The 26957-nt window shown below is 50.1% G+C and overlaps 2 protein-coding genes and 1 pseudogene across 8 annotated transcripts in view; 1 reads left to right on the forward strand and 2 right to left on the reverse strand.

Moving 5' to 3' along the window:
- KLHL22 (kelch like family member 22) overlaps window positions 1–2419 on the reverse strand; it is a 53438-nt gene extending 51019 nt beyond the window's left edge. Inside the window, exon 1 of one of the 2 annotated variants that reach the window (XM_025400734.1) lies at window positions 2317–2419. The gene's annotated coding sequence lies outside the window, so the exon portion shown is untranslated. The remainder of the gene's footprint in view (window positions 1–2316) is intronic. The other variant, XM_025400735.1, reaches the window with a different exon arrangement.
- An 8947-nt stretch (window positions 2420–11366) lies between these two features.
- LOC112633791 lies at window positions 11367–12225 on the reverse strand (annotated as a pseudogene). Its single transcript, XR_003121585.1, has one exon. The product of XR_003121585.1 is annotated as a mitochondrial carrier homolog 2 pseudogene (transcript).
- Window positions 12226–18006: 5781 nt separating this feature from the next.
- Window positions 18007–26957, forward strand: part of MED15 (mediator complex subunit 15) — an 86729-nt gene continuing 77778 nt past the window's right edge. For 4 of the 5 annotated variants that reach the window (XM_025400727.1, XM_025400728.1, XM_025400732.1 and 1 more), the window contains exon 1: window positions 18007–18205. In XM_025400727.1, coding sequence (XP_025256512.1) covers window positions 18138–18205 — 68 coding nt within the window. In that variant the 5' untranslated portion in view covers window positions 18007–18137. The remainder of the gene's footprint in view (window positions 18206–26957) is intronic. The other variant, XM_025400730.1, reaches the window with a different exon arrangement.

A 26957-nucleotide genomic window follows, 5' to 3' on the forward strand; every position in this document is an offset into this window, starting at 1 on the left:
CAAAATATGCAAAGTGGCCAGGCGCGGTGGCTCACGCCTGTAATCCCAGCACTTTGGGAGGCTGAGGCGGGCGGATCACGAGGTCAGGAGTTCAAGACCAGCCTGGTTAACATAGTGAAACCCCATCTCTACTAAAAATACAAAAAATTAGCCAGGCATGGTGGCAGGCACCTGTAATCCCAATTACTAGGGAGGCTGAGGCAGGAGAGTCACGCGACTGCACTCCAACCTGCGTGACAGTGTGAGACTCCGTCTTAAAAACAAAAAACAAACAACAACAAAAAAAAACCAATGTGCAAAGTAGGCTGAGCACAGTGGCTCCTGCCTATAATCCCAGCACTTTGGGAGGCCAAGGTGGGAGGATCACCTGAGGTCAAGAGTTCAAGACCAGCCTGGCCAACATGGTGAAACCCCATCTCTACTAAAAATACAAAAATTAGCGGAGTGTGGTGGCACACACCTGTTATCCCAGCTACTCGAAAGGCTGAGGAAAGGGGAAGCTGAGGCAGGAGAATCGATTGAACCCAGGGGGCAGAGGTTGCAGTGAGCCAAGATTGCACCATTGCACTCCAGCCTGGGCAACAGCGAGACTTTGTCTCAAAAAAAAAAAGTGCAAAGTAGGCTGGGCATGGTGGCTCATGCCTGTAATCCCAGTGCCTTGGGAGGTCCAGGTAGGTGGAGTTCAAGACCACCCTCGGCAATATAGCACGACCCTTTCTCTACAAAAAATTTAAAACCTAACAAGCCATAGTGGCGTACACCTGTAGTCCTGGCTATCTGGGGTGAGACAGCTTGAGGTTCACTGCAGCCTCAAGCTCCCAGGTTCAAGTGGTCCTCCCATCTCAGCTTCCTCAGTAGCTGGAACAACAGGAGCTCACCACTGCGCCCGGCTAATTTTTCAAATTTTCTTTGTAGAGAAGGGGTTTCACTACATGGTGTAGGCTGGAGCACAGTGGTAGGGTCTTGGCTCACTGCAGCCTTCATCTCCTGGGTTCAAGCGATTCTCCTACCTCAGCCTCCCGAATAGCTGGGATTACAGGCGTGCGCCACCACACCCAGCTAATTTTTGTATTTTCAGTAGAGACGGGGTTTCACCGTGTTGGTCAGGCTGGACTCTTTAACTCCTGACCTCAAGTTTTCCACCCACCCTGGCCTCCCAAAGTGCTAGGATTACAGGCAAGAGCCACTGCGCCCGCCCCAAGGCCCCATTTTCATTTGACACATGGCTACTGTAGCCTGAAGCTCTTCGCCAGTCTCATATCCCCAATTCTAGTCATCACAAGCCAAGTTCCCTCTGTTTTGTGCTGTTCGAAGTTTTAGTGGGGAGCAGAAAGGAAGCTTAATGTGCCACATAGGTACAAACTGAAGGATATAAGACGAATTTTTATGAAGTGATGGATGGCAGAGTCAAAATCATTTTAGAGGAACTTTCAATTCGCTACCATTTTACTGAGTAGATATCCTCAGTCCTCTGTAGGCCCCCCGAACGAGCAGTATCCCCTCAAAGAAACTCAATCCTTGGCAGCATGAAGCAAGGTCGGCCACAAAGGCAAAGGAGGCGGCTCGGGTAGAGAGGGAGTGGGTCCTGATTCCCAGTGGGGGAGCCTTCCAAAGGGTGCGCTCTGGAAGAACCTCCCAGGGAGCCGACTTGGAGGCACTCGGCGCACCCAGGCCCGGCCCCGCGGAGGGCCGGAGCGAGGGCGCCCAGGGAGGAGCCCAGGCGAAAGGTGGCGGTGCCCCGCTACCCGCCCCAGATCCACTCGGCTCCGCCCGCAGCGGATCTAAAATGGTCAGAACTGGCAGCCGACGCTTCGCGTTCTGGTGATTTTGCACTGACAGCGCGATCTCCAGCTCCTCTCAGGAAACCCGGCGAGCTGGCGGGGCTGGGCTCCTACGGCTGCAGTCCCCGGGCCCGACTGAGGGAACTGAGGCTCGTCAGGCCGGCCCCAAGTCGCCCGCCTGTTGCAAGGCCGCCCGCTCCAGCGCGGAGGGTCGCCGCCAGGAAGGCCGCCCTCGGACCCGCCACAGGCAACAGGGCCCGCCCGCAGCCGCGCTGAGGAGGCCTCGCACCCTGGCCCCCGGCCGAGCGCCAGATCCCGGCCTCTACGCGCCCAGGGATCCCGCCGGCCGCGTCCCCGCCACGTCAGGCCGCGGGCTCTCCTCAGGTCGCCGCCCCCGCGCCTCCGGCCCGCGTCCGCCCCCGCGACCCTCGGATTCCGCGCTGCTAGCTTGCCCCCGGCCCAGCGATGCCTGCTTGCCGCCCGCCCCCCGCGTTCGCCGCCGCGCGACCCGCCCGGCCCACGCCTCGCAGCTGACCTGGTGCCGCCGCCAGCCCAGGCCGCGCTCGCAGCAGGAGGGAGGCGGGAGGCGGGAGGCGGAGGCGGGGCCAGCGGCGCCGGCGGGGCGGGGCCCTCGGCCGTCACGTGGGCGCGCCGCGCAGGCGCCGGGCGGGTTGGACGCGGGCCCCGGGGTGCCTGGCTGGGCGGGGTAGCAGCGCGGGGCGGCCCTGCGGCGGGGAGACGGGGGGCGGCTCCCCCCCGGCGCTCTGCGGAGGACAGCAGCGACCGCCAAGGCTCAGTGAGTCCCCGCACTAGCGCGGCACCTGGCACTTGGCGGGGCCGAACCAACGAATGAGTGAATTTGCCGAGGGTCGCGCCTTCTGAACCCATTGACTTTTTCCTTGCCTCGGTCCTGCCCTCATTCCTCGACTCACTCCCTCCTGCCCTTCCTCACTATCTCCCTCCCCGCTCATATCCTCCCTCCCCTTTCATCATTCGCTTCTTCACTCTCTTCTCTCCTTCCTTCCTCTCTTACTCCCCCCTCTCATTCTCTCCCTCCCTTCTACACTCTCTTATTCTCCCCTCCATCCCCATTCCCTCCCTCCCTGTCTCACCACCATTCCCTTCTTCCCTCACTCATTCCCTCCCTGCCTCCTTCACTCTCATTCTCCCCTCCCTCTCGTTACCTCCCTCCCTGTCTTAACCCCCATTCCTATCCTTCCTCACTCATTCACTCCCTCCCTCTCTCCCCCCTCATCCCTCCCTCTTTCATTCCCTTTCCCTCCCTCCTTCACTCTCGTTCTCCCCTCCCTCTCTCATTCCTTCCTTCCTTGTCTCACTTCCCCCCCTTTTCCTCCCTCCCTCTCTACCCCCTCCCATTGCCTCCCTCCCCCTTTGATTCCCTTCTTTCCCCCTCCCCTCCTTTACTCGTTCCCTTCGTCACGCACTCATTCCCTCCCTCCCGCGCCTGCTCCTTCCCCGCTCCCACCGCGGTCCGTGCCGCTGAAGGTAGCGCGCCCCCTGCGGGATATCGGGGAGAATCGCCGAACACCGCCAGGGTGAACAGGTGCTAGTTTGTGTGCCCGTTCCTTTACTGATATTTTGCAGTAAATCTAATTACCAGTCTTAAAGCCTGGTCCCAGAGGTCCGTGCGCGGCTCTTGGCATTCATTTTTCTCCACCTCACCTCCAAGCGGATCCCATCCTCCAAGACGTATCCGTAACGGCTGCGCCCAGAGCTTGGAGCCACAGAGCCTCCTGATGGGATAAGATTGGCGTGTCCCACACTGTGGTTTTGAGAGGGACTGTGAAGCGTGGAGAAGGTGGTGCGGGGAGGATATGGCTGGAGATGGCTCATGGTTAAAAAGAAAGGTGGGGCCGGGCGTGGTGGCTCGTGCGTGTAATCCCAACACTTTGGGAGGCTGAGACAGGCGGATCACGAGGTCAGGAGATCAAGACCATCCTGGCCAACATGGTGAAACCCCATCTCTACTAAAACACACACACAAAAACTAGCCGGTCATAGTGGCGCGCACCTGTATTCCCAGCTACTCGGAAGCCTGAGGCAGGAGAATCGCTTGAACCCGGGAGGTGGAGGTTGCAGTGAGCCGAGATCGCTCTGGTGACAGAGCGAGACTCCGTCTCAAAAAAAAAAAAAAAAAAAAAAAAAGGGGAATGTAAAAGGAAGAAAATAGATGAAAGAGAATTGCTGTCCTGGCTGAGTCCAGAGAAATAACTGAGGGTCCCAGACAAGGATCAGGTGAACAGGATTGGCCTCCAGAGGCAGAGGTTCCAAATGCGAGTGGGCTTCCTCCTAGAAAGGCTTTCTGGAGGAGAACCCCCTACGTGTAACAGACGAGGACTTTGGGAGTAAGAAAAGCATTCCATGAAGGGGACAGTGTCAGCAAACGCGTGGAGGTGAGATCCTTCAAAGTGAGTGGTATGGAGGTTTCCAGGATACCTCCTGGAATTTTCATAATTCCAGTGGATTTCTGAGCCTGAAGGGAAGGTTGGAGAGCAGACCCTGCCCTCTGGAGGCTAGACTTAGCCCTGAGGGCACCCTTTAGCCAGGGTGGGCAGATGCCAACCTGGTGGAGAGGAAGACTAAGTAGGGAGCCAGCCATAGTGCCTGGTCTCAGACAGGCAGGGAGTGAAGATAAAGTGGAGCAGGCTAGAAACCCGGGAAGGAAGCAGCTTCCCCAGTATAAATCCAGTGATGTGTAAAGATTGAGCCCAGGAGATGAGTGGGGAAGTAGGCCCACCCTGGCTACATGGGAGCCAGAGCAAGAGCAGGTTTGGGGGAAGATGAGGCCCAGCTTGGCCTCAGGTAGGGGAAGACTGATCTCCAAGGCCCAATGGGACCAGGTGTAAGGGTGGACCCAGAGAGGAGAGGAAAAGGAGTCCTGGGGCAGCAACAAGGAGGCCACTGTGGTCTGAATGTTGGTACCCCCAAAATTCCTATGTTGGAACTGAATCCTCAGTGTGATACTATTATAAAGTAGGGCCTTTGGGAGGGGTTTAGGTCATGAGGGTGAAGTTACCATGGGATCAGTGTATAAAAGAGGTTTGAGGGAGTTCATCCCCTACTTTTGCCAGGTGAGGACGCTGTAATAAGCACCATCTTCAAGGCAGAGAATTGGCTGGGCGCGGTGGCTCACGCCTGTAATCCCAGCACTTTGGGAAGCCGAGGCGGGCGGATCACAAGGTCAGGAGATCGAGACCATTCTGGCTAACACGATGAAACCCGGCTCTACTAAAAATACAAAAAATTAGCCAGGCATGGTGGTGGGCACCTCTAGTCCCAGCTACTCAGGAGGCTGAGGTAGGAGAATGGCATGAACCTGGGAGGCAGAGCTTACAGTGAGCCGAGATCACGCCACTGCACTCCAGCCTGAGCAACAGAGTGAGACTCCGTCTCAAAAAAAAAAAAAGGCAGAGAATGTACCCCTCACTGGACACTGGGGCTTTTTTCTGAAGACTAACTGTGTCATATGAAATTTATATTAAATAAATTGATATGCTTTTCTCTTGTTAATCTGTCCTTTGTTAGAGGGGTGTCAACCAGGAACCTTGTGATAGGTGAGGAAAAAATATTTCCTTTCTCCCTACTCTTTCTGGCACCCAGCAAACAAATGGGGTGGCAAAGACACCCCACTTGGGACAACTGGCAAAAGGTAAGCATTCTTACCAAGGTCGACTGTCCCAGATCGCTGCCTGTAGTACTCAGCTGAGAGTAGAAGGTAAAAACTTCTTGTCCCTTCCTTTCCAAATTCAAATTAGCAGAAGAAAATATTGTGTCCGCATTGTGACTCTTGCTTAAATTTGTTTTAGGGGTAACCGTTTGTTACTGATCCTTTCCTCCCAGGCACAGCTACCTCTTTCCTGTTTGTTTTGTTTGTGTCCTGAGAGCTTGGCTTTATGACCAGTGAGAATATTCTCCCCGATCTCTGAATAGCCAGTGGGTGCAAGTGACAGCTTGCTTTAGGACAGCTTGCGTCATTACAAACTCCTCTGTCCTGGTCAGAAAAAGAGAAGGTTCGTTTTTTGTTTGTTTGTTTGGTTTTTGTTTTGTTTTAATGTCTTGCTCTTTCGCCGAGGCTGGAGTGCAGTGGCATGGTAGCATGATCTCGGCTCACTGCAACTTCTGCATCCTGGGCTCCAGTGATTCTTCTGCCTCAGCCTCCTGAGTAGCTGGGGCTACAGGTGCACACTACCTCACCCAGGTAATTTTTTTTTGTATTTTTAGTAAAGAGGGGGATTCACCATGTTGCGAGGGGTGGTCTCTCTTTTTTTTTTTTTTTTTCTTTTTTTCTTTTTTTTCAATTGTTTTCTGAGACGGAGTCTTGCTCTGTCACCCAGGCTGGAGTGCAGTGGCGGAATCTTGGCTCACCCGCCCAAGTGGCTGGGATTACAGGCACCTGCCACTCCGCCCAGCTAATTTCTGTATTTTTAGTGGAGACAGGGTTTCACCATGTTAGTCAGGCTGGTCTCGAACTCCTGACCTCAGGTGATCTGCCCGCCTTGGCCTCCCAAAGTGCTGGGATTACAGGCGTGAGCCACTGCACCTGGCCTCTTTTGTTTTTAAGATATAAGGTCTCACCCAGGCTGGTCAGGAACTCCTGGCCTCAATCCACCTGTCTCAGCCTCCCAAAGTGCTAGGATTATAGGCATGAAGGACCACGCCCAGCCAAAGACAAGGTTCTAAACCTTCTCTTTTTCTGACCATGACAGAGGAGTTTGTAATAAGTGGGCCTAGTCCATAAGGGGTTTTTGTTGTCTCAATATTCATTGGTGTTATAGATGAGTCAGTCCATGACTGGAGACGTGACACTGTTCTGTATGAGATGACATCCCTAGTCACCTGTGTCAACAAAGGTGCCTTCTGGCCGGGCACGGTGGCTCACACCTGTAATCCCAGCACTTTAGGAGGCTGAGGCAGGCAGATCACAAGGTCGGGAGTTAGAGACCAGCCTGATCAACATGGTGAAACCCCATCTCTACTAAAATTACAAAAAAATTAGCCAGGCATGGTGGCCCATGCCTGTAATCCTAGCTACTTGGGACGCTGAGGCAGGAAAATCAGTTGAATCTAGGAGGCAGAGGTTGCAGTGAGCCAAGGTCGCGCCACTGTACTCTAGCCTGGGTGACAGAGCGAGACTCCATCTCAAAACAAAACAAAACAAAAAAAACCAAAGGTACCTTCTTTCTTTTGAATGTCTTTGCAAATGGTATGGATTTGAGAGTGCTGAATCTTTGTGCACCCTCTTTGGAGGGTATCTTTCTTTCTCTCTCTTTTTAAGAGACAGGGTCTCGCCCAGACTGGTCAGGAACTCCTGGCCTCAGGTGGTCCTCCCACCTTGACTTCCCAGAGTGCTGAGATTACAGGCATGACCCATTGTGCCCAGCCTTGAGGATATCTCTTTTGTCCATGGTTAAGTCATAAAATGCTTATTGGTTTTGGTTCTCAGTTGCTTGGTAGGTACCTTTGGTTTACAAGAAGAAAAGTGGTGGGTGGGCAGGGTGGTGGTAGGGAAGAGTGTTCAGTACTGCCAGGAATATGTACTATCTGTTCTGGCTGAAAACTGATAATGAGATATTTGAAATTTTTTTTTTTTTTTTTTTTTACAGCTCTATGATCAGAAGATGGCATAATCGGGGCTGGGCACAGTGGCCCAGTGCCCAGCTGGGATTACACCTGTAGTCCCAGCACTTTGGGAGGTTGAGGCGAGTGGATCACGAGGTCAGGAGTTCGAGACCAACCTGGCCAAGATGGTGAAACCGTATCTCTACTAAAAATACAAAAAAATTAGCTGGGTGCAGTGGCAGGCACCTGTAATCCCAGCTACTTGAGAGGCTAAGGCAGGAGAATCGCTTGAACTCGGTGGGTGGAGGCTGCAGTGAGCCAAGATCACACCACTGCACTCCATCCTGGGCAACAGAGTGAGACTCCATCTCAAAAAACAGAAAAGAAGATGGCGTAATCGGAAGTTGATATTCTTTCTATTGGATCCTGCTTCTCCATTGGGGTCTTCATGGTCACCTAAAGCCCCTCTTCTGGAGTCCCTGCCCTCTACTGGCTCTGCCTCCTGCTTCCTTTCTGTATTGCCATGATTTTTGCTAAGGATAATGGACAACTTCATTGGGTTCTTTGGGAAACTTGCAATCTTCCCAAACAAGCCCCTCTGAGATTTCTCCTTTCCAGTTGCTTTTGCTCCCCTTTCCTCCTTTTGCCACCTTTGATATTTCCTCCAATTTCCTTGGTTCCTTTGATATGTCCCCATTCAGTCCAACCTGCCAGAACTTTTTCCACTTCAGCACTTCAGTCACTTAAACATTAGGGCTCCCTCCCCTAAAGGGACTCAAAATCCTGCAAAAACAACCATCTAAGGATAAAAAGAGAAAAAATGAAACTGTTTGGAAACTGGGCAAATGAAAACTCTTTTTAAAGTCTTTTTTTTGGGGGGGCCAGGTGTGGTGGCTCACCCCTGTAATCCCAGCCCTTTGGGAGGCCGAGGCAGGCAGATCACAAGGTCAGGAGTTTGAGACCAGCCTGGCCAATATAGTGAAACCCTGTCTCTCCTAATAATACAAAAAAAATTAGCCAGGTGTGGTGACACGCACCTGTAGTTCCAGCTACTTGGGAGACTGAGGCAGGAGAATCACTTGAACCCAGGAGGCGGAGGTTGCAGTGAGCCAAGATTGGACCACTGCACCAGCCTGGCAATAGAGCAGGAAGACTCCATCTCTTTAAAAAAAAAAAAAAAAAAGTATATATATATATATAGAGAGAGAGAGAGAACAGTGAGTTTGTATTACTGTGTTTTACTGACTCACAACTACCATTTTGGAATGAAAGCTATAAGATATTTGTGTTTTTATGTGTTTATATTTGTGTATATGTATGTATGTATGTTTGAATATTATATATATCCATATTCAGTATTATTAACTGAATTATTATTATTATTTTATTTTTTTGAGACAGAGTCTCACTCTGTCTCCAGGCTGGAGTGCAGTGATGCTATCTCAGCTCTCTGCAACCTCTGCCTCCCAGGTTCAAGCGATTTTCCTGCCTCAGCCTCCTGAGTAGCTGGGACTACAGGTGCGAGCTACCATGCCCAGCTAATTTTTGTATTTTTAGTAGAGACGAGGTTTCACCATGTTGGCCAGGATGGTCTCGATCTCTTGATGTAGTGATCCACCCACCTCGGCCTCCCAAAGTCTTGGGATTACAGTAAGTCACTGCGCCTGGCCTAAATTTTTTAAATCCCTTAAAGGAGTTCTATTCAAATTGTACCCTCCTTTGAAGATGTCTGTTTTGTCTGTGGTGTCATAAAAGGATTTTTGGTCTTAGAGGGAGGTAAATGAGCATTCATACAAGCTAAATATTACCAAAATTTTAAGAAAAATAGAAACTAATCCAAATGCTTTTTAGTTTACGTGATCTCGGATATTCTTTAGTAAATAAAGCTAGTTTGAAAATTGATGGGACTAGGCCAGGCGCAGTGGTTCATGCCTGTGGGAGGCCAAGACAGGCGGATCATGAGGTCAGCAGATCAAGCCCATCCTGGCTAACATGGTGAAACCCCATCTCCACTAAAAATACAAAAAATTAGCCAGGCGTGGTGGCGGGCGCCTGTAGTCCCAGCTACTTGGGGGGGACTGAGGCAGGAGAATGGGGTGAACCTGGGAAGTGGAGCTTGCAGTGAGCTGAGATCACCCCACTGCACTCCAGCCTGGGCAACAGAGCAAGACTGTTTCAAAAAAGAAAACTGACAGACTAGTCAAACAAGTTTATGTTATCACTACTAAATGGTAAAGATAATAAAATTATCAATCCAACCTAAGAGCAAAATGTGCAATAAAAATTAATTACAGCTGGGCTCACCCCTGTAGTCCCAGCAGTTTGGGGGGCCAAGGCAGGCGAATCACTGAGGTCAGGAGTTCAAGACCAGCCTGGCCAATATGGTGAAACCTGGTCTCTACTAAAAATATAAAATTAAGGCCGGGTGTGGTGGCAGGCACCTGTAATCCCAGCTACTCGGGAGGCTGAGGCAGGAGAATCACTTGAACCTGGGAGGTGGAGGTTGCAGTGAGCCGAGATTGTGCCACTGTACTCCAGCCCAGGAGACAGTGCGAGACTCCATCTCAAAAAAAAAAATTAGCTGGGCATGGTGGTACACGCCTGTAATCCCAGCTACTTGGGAGGCTGAGGCAGGAGAATCACTTGAACTGGGGAGGCGGAGGTTGCAGTGAGCCAAGATCGGGCTGCTATACTCCAGCCCAGGCAACAGAGTGAGACTTCGTCTCAAAAAAATGAATTGCATGGCTGGGCGTGGTGGCCCATGCTTGTAATCCCAGCACTTTGGGAGACCAAGGCAGGTGGATCATTTGAGGTCAGGAGTTTGAGACCAGCCTAGCCAACATGGTGAAACCCCATCTCTACTAAAAATACAAAAAATTAGCCAAGTATGGTGGCATGTGCCTGTAATCCCAGTTACTGGGGAGGCTGAGGCAGAAGAATCGCTTGAACCCGGGAGGTGGAGGTTGCAGTGAGCCAAGATGGCACCACTGCACTCCAGCTTGGGTGAGAGTGAGACTCCGTCTCAAAACAAACATGAATTGCTTGATGCATGGAAGTTTAAAAAAAAAAAACAAGAGGGCCAGGCATGGTGGCTCACACCTGTAATCCCAGCACTTTGGGAGGCCGAGGCAGGCGGATCACGAGGTCAGGAGATCAAGACCATCCTGGCTAACAGGGTGAAACCCCCATCTCTACTAAAAATACAAATATTAGCCAGGCGAGGTGGTGGGCACGCCTGTAGTCCCAGCTACTTGGGAGGCTGAGGCAGAATGGCGTGAACCCGGGAGGCAGAGCTTGCAGTGAGCCGAGATGGCGCCACTGCACTTCAGCCTGGGTGGCAGAGCAAGACTGTGTCTCGAAAAAAGAAAAAAGGGAGGATTTTTTTTTTTTTTTTTTTTCTTTTTGAGACAGGGCGTTGCTTTGTCACTGAGGCTGGAGTGCAGGGGCAATCTCAACTCGCTGCAGCCTCAACTTCCTGGGCTCAAATGATCCTCCCACCTCAGCCTCCCGAGTAGCTGGGACTACAGATATGTGCCACCACACATGGCTAATTTTATTTTTTTGTAGAGATCAGGTCTTGTTTTGTGGCCTAAGTGAAACCTTGTTTTTTAACATGAGTTAGTATCAGTATAACAGTTACGGTTGTACCTATTTTTGATTTTTTGTTTTCCTCAGACAGGGTCTCATTGTTACCCAGGTTGGAGTGCAGTGGTGAAATCATAGCTCACTGCAGCCTCCAACTCCTCCTGGGTTCACTCTTGAGCTCAGGCAATCCTCCCACCTCAGCCTCCTATTTTTGAAAATTATCCTGTAATATCTGTAATGTATGAAATTATATAAAGAGCCTTAATATGTTTGTCCCTGAGACCCAGGATGCATTTCTGCTTTTCCCCAAGAGTAAATGATTATTTCAAAAGCATGCCAAATTATATACAAATCAACATTCTCTCCCATAATCCTGTGCATTTGAAACTATAGAAATGTCACAGTCCCTGCCCCACATCTTCATATTAACATTCTCAGGTCACAACAATAAGTCTTCTCTTCCCAAAGGGCTTGTATCTGGAAAAACAAGCTATTTCCTAGGCTCATATTTCTTCTCTTCATAGCATACCTCAGCAATCTATCCAAGAAGTATATATTGGGGAGTAAGGAGGGCATCCACCAGCAAGACCACAGTTGTTAACAGCCATAAGATGGGAGACAATCACAAAGGGATAGGTCAACATACTGGCAAAAAAAATCCTGTGACAGCTTGAGAATAACTCTTCATTTCATTCATGATAGAAACCCCACTGTCCATTGCATGGGTATCAACAAGGTGGTAGGCTAGTGAGTCACACAGCCACAAAGAAATGTCGTCACCTAGGAGGTGAGGAACAAGACCTGGGAAAAATCCTAGGATACCCTCTTTCTGATAAATGGTTAGTATGGTGTCACAAAGTCCACAGAACTTGGATTCTTTCCCAGTGAATTGTGCCATAGATCTTAGAGTGAGCACATGGAAGGGACGTGATAAGGGCAGCAGCTGAACAAACGATCATCTCTTGAGTTGTTTCCTTGATGATTTGGTCAAAGGAAGATGAGATTTCTTTTTGTTCATATCCAGGTCCTAACTTCTCACTCTTGTCACACTCCTGGTAATGCTATAAAACTTTACCATGGACCACAGTTCTAAGGACCCCCGAATGCAGTCATGGAGTTAAGCCTGTGAGCAACCCATGCCTCCTGTCAATGCTGGCAATGTTCAGAGCATAACAAAAGAAACGAGAAAGCTGACATACTTGCCACCCCAAAATATTTCGTCCTGTTGGGGGAAGAGGCTCATATCCCACCTGGATGAGCACTTCCATGTGCATGATTCGCTAGGACAGGATGGTGAGACCTGAGAACAGGAGCACCTGACTGGCAAGCAACATCCGCCATGACAGCACCTGTATTATTCTGTTTTCATGCTGCTGATAAAGACATACCCAAGACTGGGACGTAAAAGAAGTTAAATTGGACTTACAGTCCCATATGGCTGGGGAGGCCTCAGAATCATGGCGGGAGGTGAAAAGCACTTCTTACACAGTGAGGGCCAGAGAAAATGAGGAAGAAGCAAAAGCAGAAACCCCTGATAAACCCATCAGTTCATTTTTGGGAAAGACCTGCCCCTTGATTCAATTACCTTCCAGGGTCCCTCCCACAACACTTGGGAATTCTGGGAGATAAAATTCAAGTTGAGATTTCATTGCGGACACAGCCAAACCATATCAGCACCCGTGGATGGACAGATCCCGGATGCATTTCTTTTTTTTTTTTTGGAAACAGAGTCTCACACTGTCACCCAGGCTTGGAGTGCAGTGGCTTCATCTCGGCTCACTTGCAGCTTCCCCCTCCCGGGTTCAAGTGATCCTCCTCCTGCCTCAACCTCCTCAGTAGCTGGGATTACAAGCATGTGCCACAACACCTGGCTACTTTTTGTATTTCTAGTAGAGATAGGGTTGGGTATTGTTGACCAGGCTGGTCTCAAACTTCTGACCTCAAGTGAGCTGTCTGCCTCAGCCTCCCAAAGTGCTAGGATTATAGGCATGAGCCACTGCATCCGGCCCCAGGATACATTTCTAAAGCCTGGATTCAGGACAATTTCTGAAACTGTGCACCAAGGTGACACTGTCGACTTACATGTCCAAGAATGTTGGAGTGAGCAAGGCGTGAGAGATTCATAGATATGGCATATGATACTGCTATTAAAATTGTCTGGTTTGTTTTTTGTTTTGTTTTGTTTTTTTGGTTTTTCAAGATGCAGTCTCGCTCTGTCACCCAGGCTGGAATGACACCGGGCCCTGGTGCAATCTTGGCTCACTGCAACCTCTACCTCCCGGGTTCAAGCAATTCTCCTGCCTCTACAGGCGCACGCCCCCACACCTAGCTAATTTTTGTATTTTTAGTAGAGATGGGATTTCACCATTTGACCAGGCTGGTCTCAAATTCCTGACCTCAGGTGATCCACCCACCTCAGCCTCCCAAAGTGCTAGGATTACAGGTGTGAGCCACCACACCCGCTCGGCCTTAAAATCGCCTTTTAAATTTGTTACACTTGGCCGGGCGCGGTGGCTCAAGCCTGTAATCCCAGCACTTTGGGAGGCCGAGACGGGCGGATCACGAGGTCAGGAGATCGAGACCATCCTGGCTGACACGGTGAAACCCCGTCTCTACTAAAAAATACAAAAAAACTAGCCGGGCGAGGTGGCGGGTGCCTGTAGTCCCAGCTACTCGGGAGGCTGAGGCAGGAGAATGGCGTGAACCCGGGAGGCGGAGCTTGCAGTGAGCCAAGATCACGCCACTGCACTCCAGCCTGGGCGGCAGAGCGAGACTCTGTCTCAAAAAAAAAAAAAAAATTTGTTACACTTGGTGGTATATAGATTTACCCATGATGTAATTCTATAATCAAAATTATAATTAAATTTTAATGAAAATTTTAGTTAATAATAAATTAATACTTATGAAAATACCTAGGCTCTAACATTAGGTTTACAACACAGGATTCAAATGGCATCTACAGCATGATCCATTACATTTTTTGTTTGTTTGTTTGTTGGAGACGGAGTCTCACTCTGTTGCCCATGCTTGAGGGCAGTGGTGCCATCTCAGCTCACTGCAACCTCCGTCTCCCAGGTTCAAGTGATCCTCCTGCTTCAGCCTCCCAAGTAGCCGGATTACAGACATGTGCCACCACGCCCAGCTAATTTTTGTATTTTTAGTAGACACGGGGTTTCACCATGTTGCCCAGAGTGCTCTTGAACTCCTGACCTCAGGTGATCGGCCCACCTCAGCCTCCCAAAATGCTGGGATTATAGATGTGCGCCACTGCGCCTGGCCCCCATTACAGTTTTTAAACAAACAGAGAGGACAAGAAAATTTACCAAAATACTGACAATGCTGCCTCTGGATGATGGGATTCATAATGTTTGGGCCTTTCTAAAGTTTCTACCATGTATGGCTTTTAGAAACAATAACCGCCGGGCGTGGTGGCTCATGTCTGTAATCCCAGCGCTTTGGGAGGCCAAGGATGGCGGATTGCCTGAACTCAGGAGTTCGAGATCAGCCTGGGCAACATGTTGAAACCCTGTCTCTACTAAAATACAAAAAATTAGCCAGGCATGGCAGCGCACACCTGTAGTCCCAGCTACTTGGGAGGCTGAGGCAGGAGAATTGCTTGAACCCAGGAGGTGGAGGTTGCAATGAGTCGAGATTGCACGACTGCACTCCAGCCTCGGCTACAGAGTGAGACTCTATCTCAAAAAAGAAAAGAAAAAACAACCACTCCCTCCCTACCTCCACATACATAAGTGATTACAGGCTCCGGGCCAAACACACAGAGGAGTTACATCTGGCTGGTGCTAGGATGGAATGCGGGGCAGGTCATCACCTCCCAGGGACTGAGTGCCAAAGTAAGGAGGAAGATTAGAGGTGAGGCTGTAGGGAGACAGCCACAGGCTCAAAGGGCTTGTGCTAAGCTCTTGAGGGGGAAGCTTGATCTGCCTGGGAAGCTTCCACCTCCTACCTCCTGCAGAGTCCAGAATGGTGTCCAGGAAATACGTGGCCATTGAGTGGAAACAGCTTTGGCACAGTAGCCTGCAGGAACCTGGAGACTAGAGACATGGCCACATGAGCAGTGAGGATCTCCCCCGAGATGAGGATCCCCAGAACATAGTGTGGGATGCAGGTCTGGCCTCTGCATACTCTCGGCTTCCTCCATCATTTATTCTCAGACATCTAAACCATCAACATCCAGATGGGGGATCCCAGGAGGGTCTACAGTGTCAAGAGAGGGCAAGTCCACTTCAGGATCAACCTTCCCATGGCCTCCTACTTTCCCTGGTCCACCTTTCCAGGTCTCTCACCAGGGATCATTGCCCTGGGCACCACCAACCGAATGCAGGGACAAGTAGAAAAAGAGCTCTGAGGAAAATACCAAAGGGAATAGTCACTCAATTTTATTGTGATGACAAACTCCCGGCAAAGTTCCAGGCCTCTCTCTGCCTATGTCTGTGAATTATGTGTCTGTGGCTCCATCAACCACAGTGCAGAAGAGGGAGGGTTGTTCTGAGTACCCTATTAACATGTTCGTTTGTTTGTTTGAGACAGTTTCGCTCTTGTCACCCAGGCTGCAGTGCAATGGCACGATCTCAGCTCACTGCAACCTCTACCTCCTGGTTTCAAGTGATTCTCGTGCCTCAGCCACCCGAGTAGCTAGGATTACAGGCACGCACCACCATGCCTGGCTATTTTTGTATTTTTAGTAGAGATGGGGTTTCACCATGTTGACTAGGCTGGTCTGGAACTCCTGACCTCAGGTGATCCACCTGCCTCGGCCTCCCAAAGTGCTGGGATTACAGGCGTGAGCCACCACGCCCAGCCAGAACACAGGACTTTCAAAATTTAAACCTGGGGCTGGGCACAGTGAGACAGGCTGAGACAGGCGGATCACCTGTCAGGAGTTCAAGACCAGCCTGGGCAACATGGTGAAACCCCGTCTTTACTTAAAAAAAAAAAAAAAAATTAGTTGGGTGTGGTGGCACTCACCTGTAGTCCCAGCTACTGGGGAGGCTGAGGCATAAGAATCACTTGAACCTGGAAGGCAGAGGCTGAGTGGAGATGGTGCCACTGCACTCCAGCTTAGCCGACCTAGCAAGACTGTCTCAAAAAAAAACAAAAAAAAAACAAGTCCGGGCACGGTGGCTCATGCCTGCAATCCTAACACTTTGGGATGCCAGGGTGGGTGGATCACCCGGTCAGGAGATTGAGAACATCCTGGCTAACATGGTGAAACCCTGTCTCCACCAAAAATACAAAAATTACCCAGTTGTGGTGCCAGGTGCTTGTAGTCGCAGATACTCAGGAGACTGAGGCAGGAGAATCACTTGAACCCGAGAGGCGGAGGATGCAGTGAGCCGAGATTGCGCCACTGCACTCCAGTCTGGGTGTCAGAGCGAGACTCTGTCTCAAAAAAAAAAAAAAAGTAAAAGAACACTAAAATGTGGAATTTCCTGGGCAACCCCGGACAAGATGAACACTCTAGATACAGTTTTTAAAAATTAGTTTTCAGCCTGGCCAAGATGGTGAAGCCCTGTCTCTACTAAGCATACAAAAAATTAGCCAGGCTTGGTGGCAGACATGTGTAATCCCAGCTACTTAGGAGGCTGAGGCAGGAGAATCACTTGAACCAGGGAGGCGGAGGTTGCAGTGAGCCGAGATGGCACTACAGCACTCCAGCCTGGGCAACAGGGCGAGACTCCATCTCAAAAAAAAAAAAAAAAAAATTAGTTTTGCCACCGGGCACGGTGGCTTATGTCTATAATCCCAGCACTTTGGGAGGCCGAGGTAGGCGGATCACCTGAGGTCAGGAGTTCGAGACCAGCCCAGCCAACACGGTGAAATCCTGTCTCTACTAAAAATACAAAAATTAGCCAGGCATGGTAGGGTACACTTGTCATCCCAGCTACTGGGGAGGCTGAGGTGGGAGAATTGCTTGAACCCAGCAGGCAGAGGCGGAGGTTGTAGTGAGCCGAGATGGTGCCATTGCACTCCAGCCTGGCCAAGAAGGGCTAAATTCCATCTCAAAAAAAGAAAAAAAGAAAAATTAACTTTGGGAGTATTAGAGCAGAAAATGTTTGAAAACATGAACAGCCCTCACATCAACACAAGACCTGACACCCTGTTGGCAAGAGAGGCCTCTTTGGGGAGAATGCTCACTCCTCTCCCACCCACTCCCTACCACCCTCAACCTCCTGTCTGGGGCACAGTTTCAAGGGGCGTACAGTGCCTAGCAGGGGCCTGGCACTTAGGCTTCAGTAGGTGCCAGTCCACACTCTCTGAGGCCCGTATTGGTTGGTGTCCACCTGGTACTTATGAACCACTTGGGCTCCAGATTTTCCTCACGTCACCTCCCTCCTCGGGGTAACAGATAAAGGCCCCATAGTTCCGAGGAGGCAGAACTTTCACATTCCTAAAAGTATTCTCAGGCCCCCATAACCCCTCATCCCACCTTCAGCTCGCTCACCTTCACCTATCAAATTCGTTTGACATCTGGCCTCCAGCTACTAGCTAGGCTGAGTTCTCCATGAAGCGGACATGGTTGCTGGTCAAAGGGGAAAGCCCATGTCTAAAAATTGATAAACGTGGTTTAGGGGCCTCACATCCGCAACCCCCAAATACAGCCATTGGTGACATGTGAGATTCAAAAAAATCTAAGAGCGAAGCGGTGATGAGAGTCCATCTGGTCGCTTTTCGGAGGCGGCGCTAGCAGGGCAGTCGCAGGAAAGCAGATCCCAGATCACATTGCACTGGCACACAGTAGGTACCCACACATATTTGACAAACACTCTCTCCCTAACATTACTATAGATAGCAGATAGCTGGCAGCTTGGCCCGGCATACCGGAGGGGTCTGGATGTCAGGGAGTAGATAAGGCCAGCACACTGAAGAGTCGCAGAAGATGCAGGCTGTCAGGCGCCGGCCTGCTGTGGGAGCATCTGCCCTGTTCGACAGCTGCACTGGAAGAGGGGCGTATGTCTCCCAGCCGGGCGGAGCTGAGACCGCTTCGTCCTCGGCGGGGAACTTCATTTCCCACAGGCCTATGCGTGAGACTCCATTTCCCACAACCCCCCTTCACTTCCGGCCCCGGCCGAGGCGCCGCGGACGGTTTCCGGGTTTGGGCCTGGCTCTGTGGCTGAGGCAGCGGCGGTCGCGGCCGGGCGGGCTACGGGCGGCGGGAGCTGGGGAACAGGCATGGACGTTTCAGGGCAAGAGACCGACTGGCGGAGCACCGCCTTCCGGCAGAAGCTGGTCAGTCAAATGTGAGTAGTGGTCGGGGCAGGGGGCTGGATTGCCGGGCCTTCCTCCTTCGCGTGGCGGGCGAGGCCAGGGCCGGATCCGTGAGAAACCTAGGGCTCCGGGAGACAGAAGGCGCCGGGGATTTGCGTGGGTCCCAGGGCGCGGGCCTCCCCTGTCTCTCCCCTCTGTTCCCGACATGGACTGCTCGTTAGCTTTCCTGGGGCCGAGCTCTGCAAACCAACGAGCCCTGGCTTATGAATCATCGTCTTGAGCTTTCTCATTCGTCATTTGTGTGCTTTGGGTGCAGACTTTCCCCCGCTTTTTGAACCACACTGAATAGGGAAAGGGAGAGAGGCAACCGGCTGTAGTGTGTTTAGCAGAGCTGGGTACTTCATGTTTTCTCTTCCAGAAAAGCGCGTCAACGGTGAGAGAAAGTGATGGGAGGAGGGTGGATGTAAGATGAGATTGGGAAGGTAGTTGTTTGGGGTGTGGGCGGTGGGACGGAGGATCTAAGGGTGACCCCCCGAAGGAATGTGGACTTTGCCAAAGGATGGCAGGAAGCCGCTGTCAGGAAGCGATCGTCGTTTCTGGAGGAGAGAGTGAAGAACTGGGGTCAGTGGCCCCGCCCAGAGGAACTCTAGCCCCTTACCACCGACTGCTTGTTTCTATTAGCAGTTTTTAACTGAGCTTATTGGCGTGTTGTGCTCGCCACAGATTTGCCGGAGACACAGCCCCTTTCCTGAGGGATGGCATTGTCGGTAAAGGAACCGTCACGGTGCAGTCTTGTCCGTCTGTAATGTTGTGTATACTGCAGGGGTTTCTTGCGAAGCGGCAGTTAACTTGAGCAGACCAGGGGCAGTCTAGTGAGTAGATGACGAATAAATTGAGTCCTAGAAAGACAAGTAGGAGTGTAAATAGCCACCATTCCAAGCCGAGGAGTTAGGAAACATGTGCATTTACTGCGTGGAGGGAGGACCTTGTAGGCTGAGAGTTCCGGGGCTCGAGGAGTAAGGGAGCTCAGGAGATAATGGAATGAGGGTGAGCGGGTACTAGCACTTTAGTGGGGGTGTTGTGCTAAGGAGTTGAGCCTGTGTTTGGCATGTGGCATTCTTTGAAGTAGTGAAATGCCAGTGTTGGGAATATCCCTAGAGTCCCTGGAGATGGATAAAGGACAGAGAAGAGAGACCAGTTAAGCCATTAAGGGAGTTTGAACATTTGCAGGGAGTGGGGAACCTGTCCTTTTTCATCCTTGTATTCTCACTGCTAGTTCACTGCCTGCCACATTGCTCCATGAAATGATTGTGGCATGACCTAGTCGGTCGGGAGATTATAAAGGCCTGCATTAGACAGTGGTAGAAACTGAAAGAGGAAGACAGATTCCAGAGGAAGGGGAATGTAGACAATTCTTGATGACTAACTGGATGGAGGGGGGTGGGGTGTAGGGTGAAGCATTGTGGAAGGAAGGAAGCCAGGCTGAATGCTGGGAAACCTTTCAGTACAGTGGAAAGAGTAGGGACTGTAGAGTTAGTTAGTAGCTATGGGCTTTGGGAAGAATAGCCTTGGGATATTTCTGGGGATATTGCACAATCAGTGAACAGTGTTTTACTGATACACTGTAGTTATCTGTAGGTGAAATCTTGAGAGATATCCCACTTCAGGGTTCCTGCAAGAAAAGTCCCCAGGGCAAGGGTTCTTCTTTGGAAAGCCCTGAATTTAAGAACTGGAAGGGTGAGTTGTCATCACAGAAAATGGGGGCAGGGAAAGTGTTAGAGGACTGGGAGGGTGATTGAAGAGTTTATGGGTGTTGAGAGTGACTGGATATTTCCTAACTTAGCTTTATTTTGCTTCCAGGAGAATTGAGTTCTTTTTTTTTTTTTTGAGATTGCTGTTTGTATATTTTTCTATTGCTGCTCTAACAAATTACCACAAATTTAGCATCTTAAAACAACACACATTTGGCCGAGCGTGGTGGCTCACGCGTGTAATCCCAGCACTTTGGGAGACTGAGGCGGGTGGATCGTGAGGTCAAGAGACCAAGACCATCCTGGCCAACACGATGAATCCCTGTCTCTACTAAAAATACAAAAATTAGCTGGGTGTGATGGCACACACCTGTAGTCCCAGCTGCTCAGGAGTCTGAGGCAGGAGAATTGCTTGAACCCGGGAGGCGGAAGTTGCAGTGAGCCGAGATCACGCCACTGCACTCCAGCCTGGTGACAGAGCAGGACTCCGTCTCAAAAACAAACAAAAAACACACATTTATCATCTGGTAGTTTCTGTAGGTCAGAGGTCCAGGTAGGTTTCACTAGGTCTCCTGCTTAGGGCCTAACAAGGCTGAAATCAAGATGTTGGCAGGGTACATTTCTTACTGGAGGCCCTGGGGTGGAACCTGCTTGCAAGCCCATTTATGCTGTTGGCCATATTCAGTTCCTTGAGCTTGTAGGACTGAGGTGCCCTCTTTCCTTACTAGCTGTTAGCCAGGAGTCAATCTTTGTTCCCAGAAGCTGCCCGAATTCTTTCTCATGCTTTTTATGTGTCTCCCTCCAGCGAGGGCCAGTTCTTCTGCCACATCTCTGATTTCAGCTAGAGAAAATATCCTGCTTTTCAGGGCTCAGATTAGATTTAGTGCACTCGGAGAAGCCAGGATAATCTCTTTATTTTAAAGTTTGTATTTTAATTACATCTGCAGAGTTCCTTTTGCCATCTAATGTAGCATATTCCCAAGTTCTAGGGATAAGGCACGAGATGTGCGTTCTCCTACCACAGCAGGGAGGAGCAGTTTCAAAGGTTGCCTTCCCTAGGTGGTGATGTGGGTGTTCTCAGTTCTCAAATTTGTCTGTATTCTCTCTAGGATTCACTTTCTCTCTAGGGTTCACGTTGAAAGTCGTGATTCTTGGTGCCTTGATTTATTGTGCTCACAAGGTCAAAAAATTTGCTTTAAAAAAAGATTTGCATTAGAATTCTGGACATACCTTTAACACTTAACTTCCTCCCATATTTTTACACTGTTGTTTAAATTTGGCCATTTTGGGAAATGCTTTGTACCCAAGTAATTTATAGTTGATGAAGGGATAGAGAAAGTATCTTGCTTGGCCAGGCACTGTGGCTCACACCTGTAATCCCAGCCCTGTGGGGGGCTGAGATCTGGGACTGCTTGAGTCCAGGAGTTTGAGACCAGCCTAGGCAACATAAAAAAATATAACAATTAACTGGGTGTGGTGGCATGTACTCGTAGTCCCAGCTACTCTGGAGGTTGAGGCGGGGGCGGGGCAGGGCGGGGTGGGGGGATCACTTTAGCCCAGGAGGTCGAGATTGCAGTGAGCTACGATCACACCACTGCACCCCAACCTGGGCCAAAGGGGGAAACCCCTCTCTAAAAAAAAAAAAAAAAAAAGAAAGCATGTTAAGCTCTGATAGAGGAGAAAACATCTGATGGTTAGTTAACTGTCTCTACCAAGAGCCTAGGGAACAGTGCCCCAGAGCATGAGCTAGTATGTAATCTAGTCTCCTGGCTCCCAGTAAGGAAAAGGGATTTTGAGTCGAGGCTGGCTATGACTAGACAGCCATTGCAGAGACTCTCCAGTTCAGCCTCTTAGCCCTCCACTGCCTCCACCTCACCCACACCCATTCTGGGCTGTGGTCTCCTGCTCTCTTCCCAGTCCCATCCTTCTTCCCTCAACAGCACAAGTGAGGGTGAGGCCTGAAGTGTAGTCACTGCCCTGCTGCAGAACAATCAGTGACTTCTCTTAGCATTAGAATAAAACTCCAGATGTCCCACCCTCCTAGCCCCTCACCCTGACCTGGTGTAGTCACCTTTTCTCCTACCCCCACCCTGTTCTGACCTCTCTGGTCTTTCAGCTTCTTGAACATTCTAAGCTTTTTTTTTTTTTTTTGAGACAGAATCTTGCTCTGTGGCCCAAATTAGAGTGCAGTGGTATGATGATAGCTTACTGCAGCCTTGGCCTTCCAGGCTCAAACGATCCTCCCACCGTAGCCTTCTGAGTAGGTGGGACTACAGGCACACACCACCACGCCTGACTGATTTTATATTTTTTGTAGAGATGAGGTTTCACCATGTTGCCCAGACTGGTCTGGAACTCCTGGGTTCAGGTGATCCTCCCTACTCAGCCTTCCAAAGCACTGGGATTACAGATGTGAGCCACTATGCCTGGCCCCTGAGCTCTTTATTTTTAACCAATTTATTATCAAGTGTTTAAGGTATTCAAAAATGAGTAGACTCCTCCCCGCCACTGTATTCATGACTAGCTCCTTCTTTTAGGTGTCTGCTCAGTATCAGATACTCAGAGGATCCTTCCCTGCTTGATCTAAAGTGGGTCACCACCTCTGATATGTTTTATCTCAGCACTTTTTAGTTTCCCATAGGACCTCATACCTATGAAGCTTGGTACGTGGTACACAAAACACTTATTGAAGAGTGGAAGGGGGCTGTGTGAGTCACTTCTTTTTTTTTTTTTTTTGAGATGGAGTCTCGCTCTGTCGCCCAGGTTGGAGTGCAGTGGTGCGATCTCAGCTCACTGCAAGCTCTGCCTCCCGGGGTTCACTCCATTCTCCTGCCTCAGCCTCCCAGGTAGCTGGGATTACAGGCGCCCACCACCATGCCCAGCTAATTTTTCTTTCTTTTTTTTTTTTTTTTTTGAGACAGAGTCTTACTCTGTTGCCCAGGCTGGAGTGCAGTGGCATGATCTCGGCTCCTGCAACCTCTGCCTCCCAGGTTCAAGCGATTCTCCTGCCTCAGCCTCCTGAGTAGCTGGGATTACAGGCACGCACCACCAGACCTGGCTAATTTTTGTATTTTTAGTAGAGATGGGGTTTCACCATGTTGGTCAGGCTGGTCTCGAACTCCTGACCTCGTGATCCGCCCGCCTCAGCCTCCCAAAGTGCTGGGATTACAGGTGTGAGCCACCACACCCAGCCGGGTCACCTCTTGTATTACAGTGGCATTCTTTATTTTTTAATTAATTTATTTATTTTTTGAGGCGGAGTCTCTGTCACCCAGGCTGGAGTGCAGTGGTGCAATCTCGCCTCACTGCAAGCTCCACCTCCTGGGTTCACGCCATTCTCATGCCTCATCCTCCCAGATAGCTGGGACTACAGGCACCTTCCACCATGCCCGGCTAATTGTTTGTGTATTTTTTTTTTGAGGCGGAGTCTCGCTCTGTCACCCAGGCTGGAGTGCAGTGGCCCGATCTCGGCTCGCTGCAAGCTCCGCCTCCCGGGTTCCCGCCATTCTCCTGCCTCAGCCTCCCCAGTAGCTGGGACTACAGGCGCCGCCACCACGCCCGGGTAATTTTTTTTTGTATTTTTAGTAGAGACCGGGTTTCACCATGTTAGCCAGGATGGTCTTGATCTCCTGACCTCGTGATCCACCCGCCTCGGCCTCCCGAAGTGCTGGGATTACAGGCGTGAGCCACTGCGCCCAGCCTATTTTTTTATTTTTTAAGAGACAGAGTCTTGCTTTGTCACTTGGGCTGGAGTGCAGGTGTTGTGATCATAGCTCACTGCAGCCTCAAACTCCTGTACTCAAGTGATTCTCCAGTGCAGTGGTGTTTTTTACCAGAACCAGTGTACATTGTAAAGCTCTGGAGCCCCTGCTTTCTCCACTTGGTAGCTGTTCTTTTTTTTTCTTTTTTTTCTTTTTTTTTGAGATGAAGTCTTGCCCTGTGGCCCAGGCTAGAGTGCAATGGCGCGATCTCGGCTCACTGCAACCTCCGCCTCCCGGGTTCAAGCAGTTCTTTGCCTCAGCCTCCCGAGTAGCTGGGATTACAGGCACCTGCCACCATGCCTGGCTAATTTTTGTGTTTTTAGTAGAGATGGGGTTTAACCATCTTGGTCAGGCTAGTCTTGAACTCCCAACCTCATGATCCACCTGTGTCGGCCTCCCAAAGTGCTGGGATTACTGGCATGAGCCACTGCACCTGGCCGAGCCTTTCTTAATTGTATCCCTCATCAATGAAATGGTAGGAGGCCAATCTGTTTTACAGGTATGGTAGAAGGGAAAAATGAAGAGACCTCTGTACAAGCCTTTGCAGAGGTCTTGGGACTCAGTGGTGAGCTCCCTGCCACAACCTCCTGTGCCCTTGCAGAAGTAGGAGATTCTATAGTCTTGGAGAATGAAGGTAATACCCCGATACCCCAAGCCTGGTTAGGGAAATTGATGACACTTATTGGAGCTTGTGGGGAGGGTAGTTGGGAAATTGTTAGTAGGTTCATGTTGGCTTTTTTTTTTTTTTTTTGAGACAATCTTGCTCTATCACCCAGGTTGGAGTGCAGTGGCATGATCTTGGCCCACAGCAACCTTTGCCTCCCGGGCTTAAGCAATCCTCCCACCTCAGCCTTCCCAAGTAGCTGGTACTACAGACGCATGCCACCAGGCCCAGCTAATTTTTGTATTTTGTGTGAGAGACAGGGTTTCACCATGTTTCCCAGGCTGGTCTTAATCTCCTGGGCTCAAGCGATCCACCTGCCTCGGCCTCCCAAAGGGCTGGAATTACAGGTGTGAGCCACCGTGCTTGCCTTTGTTGACTCTTCATTGAACATCTACTCTCCCTGCAGAAACTGCAGGATAAGCCACCCTTAGAACCAATTTAACTGGCCTTTCTGGGGCTTGGACTTCCTCACGGGATTGCTGGGTTAATGTTGAGCCTGTCTCTGGGCTATAGTCTCTCAGAGAACAAGCGTGCACATGCAATGACTAGTGCTGCACCTGTCATACAGGTTTGTAGAAAATATTTAAGCTGTGAATGAACAAAAGGACCTTATCAGCTATTTTCTTTCAATTCTTTTTTATTTTTCTGTCATCTTTTTCTTGAGACTTTTATCCCTCCCACTCCTCTGTACAGCAGATTGCACATATAAAGATGAAATAAATAGATGTCCATTGGGCAAAACAGTACAGAGAGGAGGTGACACAACTGGGAAAGGACAGTCCAGTATCTGGTGAAGTGCCAGAAGGGGCTCGGGGAAGCATGGAATGGAGCTGGGACTAGCAGGTCAGCCACCTCTTCTAGTGAAGCCTCCAGGGAGACGTGAGCTCCAAGTAAGACAACACAAGGAACAAAACATACAACTGAACAGCAACTTCCAGGGATCTGGAGAGGTCTTCAGAAGGATAGGGAGTGCCTTTAAACTTGCAAGCCAAGATTCTGCCTGTGGGTTATGGTCCTTGCCATAGGCAGAAGCCAGTGAGTCAGCCTTGGCTGAGCTTTTTCTGTGGCTTTTCCCACTCACAGCTCTGTGCCCTTCTGGTGCAGTTCCGGCCCTTGTTTTCCAGCTTCATAGCCTGGTTGTCACCTAAGTGACTGCACTGGCTTACAGGTATCTGTGTATAACCTATTGCTAGAATGTCCATTCCTTGAGGCTAGGGGCCCTTTCTGTCCCTTTCTTCACATTCACAGTCCAAATGCCCCATAGGGCTGCTCCTGATGGGCAAATAGGAAGTGATTGTTGAGCCTCTAGGCCAGTCGTGACAGTGACCTGAGCCCTCAGTCATCTGCTCAGGAGTTCAGGGCTTTCTCAACAGCAGCTGACATGCGGCAGGCATGCTATGCCAAGCCCTGTTGCAGGAGTTGACAGATGTTGACTCATCCCCTCTTCATGCTTGCTTTGTCAGTAGATGCACATGTTACTCCCATTTATAAGATGAGGAAAGTGAAGCCTAGAGGAGAGGCCACAGCTGCTTAGAGTTACTCCGCATGTTGTAAATCAGGGGTGTCCAGTCTTTTGGCTTCCCTGGGCCACATAGGAAGAAGAAGAATTGTTTTGGGCCACACATAAGATACACTAACACTAATGATAGCTGATGAGGTAAAAAAAATAAGTCGCCAAAAAATCTCATAATAAAGTTTATGAAGGCCGGGCGCGGTGGCTTATGCCTGTAATCCTAGCACTTTGGGAGGCTAAGGTGAGTGGATTGCTTGAGCTCAGGAATTTGAGACCAGCCTGGGCAACATGGTGAAGCCTTGGCTCTACAAAAAATATATTTAGGCTGGGCACGGTGGCTAGCACTTTGGGGAGCCGAGGCAGGCAGATCACCTGAGGTCAGGAGCTCGAGACCAGCCTGGCCAACATGATGAAAACCCCGTCTCTACTAAAAATACAAAAACTAGCCAGGCGTGGTGGCGGGTGCCTGTAGTCCCAGCTGCTTAGAAGGCCGAGGTAGGAGAATGGCTTGAACCCAGGAGGCAGAGGTTGCAATGAGCCAAGATCGTGCCACTGCACTCCAGCCTAGCGACAGAGGGAGACTTAGTCTCAAAAAAAAACCCAAATATATATATACACACACACACATATAGTGTGTATATGTATGTGTATGTATGTATATATGTGTGCATATATATTATATAGAGAACACATATAAAATTTTATATAAGTAACATATATATAATATATATATATATCCTCCTTGAGCTCAAGAGTTCAAGACCAGCCTGGCCAACATAATGAAACCCCATCTCTACTAAAAATACAAAAAGTAGCCAGGCATAGTGGCACACACCTGTAGTCCCAGTTACTTGGGAGGCTGAGGCAGGAGAATCGCTTGAACCTGAAAGGCAGAGGTTACAGTCAATCAAGATCATGCCACTTCACTCCAGCCTGGGTGACAGAGCGAGACTCCATCTAAAAAATACATAGGCCGGGCGCGGTGGCTCAAGCCTGTAATCCCAGCACTTTGGGAGGCCGAGACGGGCGGATCACGAGGTCAGGAGATCGAGACCATCCTGGCTGACACGGTGAAACCCCGTCTCTACTAAAAAA

The sequence above is a fragment of the Theropithecus gelada genome, chromosome 10 (assembly GCF_003255815.1).
Source record: "Theropithecus gelada isolate Dixy chromosome 10, Tgel_1.0, whole genome shotgun sequence".
NCBI classification, from domain to species: Eukaryota; Metazoa; Chordata; class Mammalia; order Primates; family Cercopithecidae; genus Theropithecus; species Theropithecus gelada.